General features: G+C 34.7%; 1 protein-coding gene across 1 annotated transcript in view; it reads left to right on the forward strand.

Annotated features, from left to right (window-relative positions):
- LNPEP (leucyl and cystinyl aminopeptidase) overlaps positions 1-7518 on the forward strand; it is a 59912-nt gene that overhangs the window by 24511 nt on the left and 27883 nt on the right. Inside the window, exons 7-9 of the mRNA XM_011379078.2 lie at positions 2070-2201; positions 3941-4101; positions 4342-4430. Coding sequence (XP_011377380.1) covers positions 2070-2201; positions 3941-4101; positions 4342-4430 — 382 coding nt within the window. The remainder of the gene's footprint in view (positions 1-2069; positions 2202-3940; positions 4102-4341; positions 4431-7518) is intronic.

A 7518-nucleotide genomic window follows, 5' to 3' on the forward strand; every position in this document is an offset into this window, starting at 1 on the left:
GAGTAGGAGGAAGTTGATCACTGCATCAGGTCCTGTGTCAGTCAGGCGCCATTCTGTCTGGTTTCGAGGGAATACCAGTAGGGTTGTTCCTCCTCCGTGGGTCTGGGCTGAAACACAACTGAGGTCAAGATATTTTCTTTAGTTTGACCAAATCTCTGTGGTCAACAGATCTGAGGCTTTGTTCCTAAGACTTTTTGATGCTGACTTGAGAGCTTAATGATTAAAGGAGTGGTCATGCAGCAGTATGTGGAAGGATAAGGAAAGAAAAGAAGCAGGTGCATACAGAACCAGTTTGAATCAAGGAGAAGGAGAAGAGAAAAAGTCCTTTTAAAGAAGTGAATATTTGTACGGTTACACAGTTGGATATGAGTCTGGAATTCAGAGAGGAAGTATGGTTAAATATAATAATTTGGGAGTCATTTAAAACCCCTGGAGTTGAGGAGATCAACTGGGAAGAAAATTTAGAGTGAAGAAAAGAGGTCTGAATATTAAAGTGCCAGGGAACGTCAAAGTTTAGTCCTTGGGAAGATGAAAAAGATCTAGCAAAGGAGACTAAGAGGGATGGCCAATGGATAGGGGGAGAATCAAGAGTGGTGTCTCAAGGCCAAGTGCAAAAAGACTTTCAAGGAGGAGTGTCTGATCAATTAGCCTAAATGCTACTTACTAGTAGACTGATTAGATGAGTCTAAGAATTTATATTGGTTTGACACCACAAAGTTCACTTTGAAGTAACCTTGATAAAAGCATTTCGAATGGAGGGATGGTTGGAAGATGGCTGAAGAAAAAATGGAAAGAGAGCAAATGGAGATGGCAAATGCAGAAAACTCTTTTGAGGAGTTTACTACAAAGGGGAACAAGAAATAGGGTGACAACTGGAGGAGTCATAGGATTAAGGAAAGGAAGGGCATCTCTTATTTGTTTAAAATGAAGACCGTTACATAGTTTTTGTTTGTTAATGGGAATGTTACAGTAGAGAGAGGAAGTTGGTGATGCTGGAGAGAAGGGCAACTGTTGGGAAAAGAATGAGTACTTAAATTTATAGAACAAGTAACACTGTAAAGTGTCATATAGAAATAGGAGAGTAATAGATATAAAATTTAGTTATGTATATATGATAATCTCAATGACTTAACATTGCTGCATTTTTATCAGAAGTGAAATTCATTCAAAAAGCATTTGAATCCCTACTGTGTACTAGAGGCATTCTTTTAGTCATCGGAGTTGAGTTTTTCAATTTTTCCCTTAACTAGCATGTAGTCTAGAAAAGGAAATAAATGTATATCTATAGCAGATTCAGGAAGTGATATATTGCTTTTGATGATGGAGAAATATAATTTCTGTCTTGAATCACAGAAGACTTTATAGAAGAAGTGGTTCTTTCTCAAGATTGGAAATGATGGCATGTGCATCAGTGAATATATGCCTAATTCAGAATCAGGCATATAGTTTCATGCCTGATTCTGAATTATTAGTATGTGTTATTGCCTTATACATTAGTTCTAAACATATTTTAAGCAACTCTGCAGGAAAAAAAGAGAGATCTTAGTTACTTCAGCAACATGATATACTAATATTGGAAATTAATGTACTCCCCAGCAGAGAGACTTTTGAGAACTCTGCTGGTTTATTGTCTACAACAGTGTGCCCATGAATTCACCTGGCACTTTAAACATTGAGGACAGGAGCCTGGATGCCACACAAAAGTTGGCACATTTTTCTATTAAAAACGTATTAACAAACACTTAGCTTTTTAACACTAACATTGAAACAGTGAGTAACTGATAGACCACACAAAATAGCTCATAGTAGAATTAGTTAACTTGAGAATCTACTCCATTAATTTTTTTTCAAATTCCCTAAAATAATTTTTAACACAATTTAAACATAGTCCACATCTGGTTATACTAGACTAAATAACAGTGTGTTATAATTAGGTTCTGTATATGAAAATATATGCTTATAGTGATTATATTTTGAATTATAGTTCTCAATTCTATAAACCTATTGTATTGTATTATTGTCGTCCCTTTCTCCCTTTCTCACTTTTTCTTTTCTTTTTTTTGAAATAGGGAGCTTCTCTCTTGTTGATGCTGCAGACTTATCTTAGTGAAGATGTATTTCAACGTGCTATAATTCTTTATCTGCATAATCACAGCTATTCATCCATTCAAAGTGATGATCTGTGGGATAGTTTTAATGAGGTAAGCAACTCGGGTATTTTATTTAGCTTTTACAGTAAGAAGAGAGGAGTTCTTCTATTTATATTTTTATCAAGTACGTAATTAAGCTGTGGTACCAAAGATAGTTATACAAGAGAGGAAAATGGAGCTTAGAATATAAATATTTATGAATAGAGCACAGAAATAAAGGTCAAGAAATGCAAGTACTAGTCTTAACTGCTGAAAAATTGTGTGTAGCCTTGTGAATAAACCATTTTTCTCCTATACCTTAATCTCCATTTCTACTTTGTAGGGAAGTTTTGTTTTCTGAATCAGTGTATAATACTGTATTTTCACTATTTGATTTTTTTTCTTAAAACATCTTTTTCTGTTCTTATGCCTTTGCCGTTTTTCCACCTCCCATTCATGATTTTTTTTTCTATACTCTGGCCTATGAATCCTCCTGTCTTTTGGGGCCATGTTCCTCTAGAGAAGATTATATTCACAAGCTGGCTACCATGGGCTCCATACTACCCTTCCATTGTTCTGCTGTTTTGATTTTGTTGTGCCTGCAAATATTCTAAAAAGCAGTGTAATTAGGTACAAGTTATGCTTCACAGCAGTGAACGAACCCAGCTTGTATTGTGCATGTAGGCTCACGGTATTACCCTTACGGGCATCTGAGTTTGTTACCCTGATCTAGATAAAGTTCTTAATGTTTAGATCACAGACATATTTGAAAATCTGATGAACGTTTTGGACATATTTTCCAGAAAAATTGCATATATGCACAATATCACACACAATTTCAAATTTTATGGACCTTTAGGTTAAGAACCCCACTCTGGGTCTTTTCCATACACAATTCTTGCTTCCTTGCTTTATCTGAAACCTGCTGTTTTCTAGTTGTTAACCCTTTGCCTAGAAGGTATACCTTACAGTCCTTATTACCTAAGAGTTGCTTGCAAGTTATTGTTTTTCCTTTTATCATGCAATAGCATTTCAATTGAAAGCCGCATTATTGCCTTTATACTCATTATATTATCTCCTCACATTTGGAATATGTTGCTCCCTTCCTCACTGACTTCAGCTTTTGCATCATGGTGTTTTTCTGTCCCAACCTGTTCCCTCACGTTACCCTTGGGTTTTTCAGCACCCACATCAAATTATGCCCTGACCTCTTCATTTCAGTTCTGTTTCAAAGACACAAAAGTACCTTGTTTGGGGAAAGGTTTGTTTTCTTCTCAATCCCTTGTCCAGAAATAAATAGATCCGAGCCATGAGAAATGTGAGATTAATATCACAGAGAATTTAGGAAGATTCCAAATTCTCCATCCTTTTCTGCTTTAAATATATAGAGGTATGGCGATTGAGGTAAGGCCCACCATAGTGCAGTGATATTACTAAACATTTTAAGTACTCAATGATTTTAGTTGCTTGAAATTCAAATCCTTTGTAATCTAGAAAACTAATTTGAGTCATAAGCTGATATCGGTTGATATCATATCTGCTGCTTTTTCAACATATAGTGCCTCTCGCACTCTCTTTGGTTATCACTTAGTTATGTTCCAGTTATTGCTTAAAGTACTAGTTATCACTTAGTACTTTTCTCTTAGCTCATTTACCTAGATTGGAAATGTAAATTCAGCTCAACATTCATACTTTTTTTATATTAATATTAAATGTAGCCGTCATAGAATGTTGTGAGGAAAGGTACAGACAAACTGTAAAGTTTATAAACTTTATCTTTAAGGAAAAATAATTTATTCTTTTATTGATAGGTCACAAACAGAACCCTAGATGTAAAGAAAATGATGAAAACCTGGACCCTGCAGAAAGGGTTTCCTTTAGTGACTGTTCACAGAAAAGGAAAGGAACTTCTTGTCCAACAAGAAAGATTCTTTTTAAATATGAAGCCTGAAATTCAGCCTTCGGATGCAAGGTACATGCCTTCTTTCCCTCCGCGTCATCTCTTTCATACTCTCAATTTAAAGAATTGATAAATGTTTTATAATCTTAGGTTCTTATGGAACCTAACAAGCTTATCCCTTTCTAGGAATATCTTGAAAATTTTCACCTTCCTGCCAAAACAACAACAACAACACAACAACAATAAATTATGTGTAACTGACTGACTAAAATTTGGAAAGAGTAGTAATCTTTCAATATTTTCTTTTTACAGCTATCTGTGGCATATTCCACTGTCCTATGTCACTGAGGGAAGAAATTATTCAAAATATTCATCAGTGTTATTACTGGACAAGAAATCAGGTTTGACTATAATTAATACTTTTCTGATTAGAAATTGGAAACAGCTTATTTTAAAACGTCTGACCAAGCATCAGAAGAAGTTTATTCTTTCCAGTGTGCATACTCTCTGGGCTGGTTTTCTGAGTCACCAATGTATGATGTGACTAAAGTGAGATTAAGTCTATGTATCATGCATAAAATTGGTCTGTCTTAGTCATGTAATATAAGTATAAAAAGCTGCACTGAATGTACTAGCAGTCCTATATTTTTATATCCTAGATAAATATTTTATGTTACAAAGTAAGAAGTAGAGCAGTTTCTTAAAGTATGCTCTGCTCTCTGATTGTATTATTGTCGTCCCTTTCTCCCTTTCTTACTTTTTCTTTTCTTTTTTTTGAAATAGGGAGCTTCTCTCTTGTTGATGCTGCAGACTTATCTTAGTGAAGATGTATTTCAACGTGCTATAATTCTTTATCTGCACAATCACAGCTATTCATCCATTCAAAGTGATGATCTGTGGGATAGTTTTAATGAGGTAAGCAACTCGGGTATTTTATTTAGCTTTTACAGTAAGAAGAGAGGAGTTCTTCTATTTATATTTTTATCAAGTACGTAATTAAGCTGTGGTACCAAAGATAGTTATACAAGAGAGGAAAATGGAGCTTAGAATATAAATATTTATGAATAGAGCACAGAAATAAAGGTCAAGAAATGCAAGTACTAGTCTTAACTGCTGAAAAATTGTGTGTAGCCTTGTGAATAAACCATTTTTCTCCTATACCTTAATCTCCATTTCTACTTTGTAGGGAAGTTTTGTTTTCTGAATCAGTGTATAATACTGTATTTTCACTATTTGATTTTTTTTCTTAAAACATCTTTTTCTGTTCTTATGCCTTTGCCGTTTTTCCACCTCCCATTCATGATTTTTTTTTCTATACTCTGGCCTATGAATCCTCCTGTCTTTTGGGGCCATGTTCCTCTAGAGAAGATTATATTCACAAGCTGGCTACCATGGGCTCCATACTACCCTTCCATTGTTCTGCTGTTTTGATTTTGTTGTGCCTGCAAATATTCTAAAAAGCAGTGTAATTAGGTACAAGTTATGCTTCACAGCAGTGAACGAACCCAGCTTGTATTGTGCATGTAGGCTCACGGTATTACCCTTACGGGCATCTGAGTTTGTTACCCTGATCTAGATAAAGTTCTTAATGTTTAGATCACAGACATATTTGAAAATCTGATGAACGTTTTGGACATATTTTCCAGAAAAATTGCATATATGCACAATATCACACACAATTTCAAATTTTATGGACCTTTAGGTTAAGAACCCCACTCTGGGTCTTTTCCATACACAATTCTTGCTTCCTTGCTTTATCTGAAACCTGCTGTTTTCTAGTTGTTAACCCTTTGCCTAGAAGGTATACCTTACAGTCCTTATTACCTAAGAGTTGCTTGCAAGTTATTGTTTTTCCTTTTATCATGCAATAGCATTTCAATTGAAAGCCGCATTATTGCCTTTATACTCATTATATTATCTCCTCACATTTGGAATATGTTGCTCCCTTCCTCACTGACTTCAGCTTTTGCATCATGGTGTTTTTCTGTCCCAACCTGTTCCCTCACGTTACCCTTGGGTTTTTCAGCACCCACATCAAATTATGCCCTGACCTCTTCATTTCAGTTCTGTTTCAAAGACACAAAAGTACCTTGTTTGGGGAAAGGTTTGTTTTCTTCTCAATCCCTTGTCCAGAAATAAATAGATCCGAGCCATGAGAAATGTGAGATTAATATCACAGAGAATTTAGGAAGATTCCAAATTCTCCATCCTTTTCTGCTTTAAATATATAGAGGTATGGCGATTGAGGTAAGGCCCACCATAGTGCAGTGATATTACTAAACATTTTAAGTACTCAATGATTTTAGTTGCTTGAAATTCAAATCCTTTGTAATCTAGAAAACTAATTTGAGTCATAAGCTGATATCGGTTGATATCATATCTGCTGCTTTTTCAACATATAGTGCCTCTCGCACTCTCTTTGGTTATCACTTAGTTATGTTCCAGTTATTGCTTAAAGTACTAGTTATCACTTATTACTTTTCTCTTAGCTCATTTACCTAGATTAGAAATGTAAATTCAGCTCAACATTCATACTTTTTTAATATTAATATTAAATGTAGCCTTCATAGAATGTTGTGAGGAAAGGTACAGACAAATTGTAAAGTTTATAAACTTTATCTTTAAGGAAAAATAATTTATTCTTTTATTGATAGGTCACAAACAGAACCCTAGATGTAAAGAAAATGATGAAAACCTGGACCCTGCAGAAAGGGTTTCCTTTAGTGACTGTTCACAGAAAAGGAAAGGAACTTCTTGTCCAACAAGAAAGATTCTTTTTAAATATGAAGCCTGAAATTCAGCCTTCGGATGCAAGGTACGTGCCTTCTTTCCCTCCGTGTCATCTCTTTCATACTCTCAATTTAAAGAATTGATAAATGTTTTATAATCTTAGGTTCTTATGGAACCTAACAAGATTATCCCTTTCTAGGAATATCTTGAAAATTTTCACCTTCCTGCCAAAACAACAACAACAACACAACAACAATAAATTATGTGTAACTGACTGACTAAAATTTAGAAAGAGTAGTAATCTTTCAATATTTTCTTTTTACAGCTATCTGTGGCATATTCCACTGTCCTATGTCACTGAGGGAAGAAATTATTCAAAATATTCATCAGTGTTATTACTGGACAAGAAATCAGGTTTGACTATAATTAATACTTTTCTGATTAGAAATTGGAAACAGCTTATTTTAAAACGTCTGACCAAGCATCAGAAGAAGTTTATTCTTTCCAGTGTGCATACTCTCTGGGCTGGTTTTCTGAGTCACCAATGTATGATGTGACTAAAGTGAGATTAAGTCTATGTATCATGCATAAAATTGGTCTGTCTTAGTCATGTAATATAAGTATAAAAAGCTGCACTGAATGTACTAGCAGTCCTATATTTTTATATCCTAGATAAATATTTTATGTTACAAAGTAAGAAGTAGAGCAGTTTCTTAAAGTATGCTCTGCTCTCTGCTTTCTAGGGGTGGACTGGGGCAA

The sequence above is a fragment of the Pteropus vampyrus genome, unplaced genomic scaffold (assembly GCF_000151845.1).
Source record: "Pteropus vampyrus isolate Shadow unplaced genomic scaffold, Pvam_2.0 Scaffold11, whole genome shotgun sequence".
NCBI classification, from domain to species: Eukaryota; Metazoa; Chordata; class Mammalia; order Chiroptera; family Pteropodidae; genus Pteropus; species Pteropus vampyrus.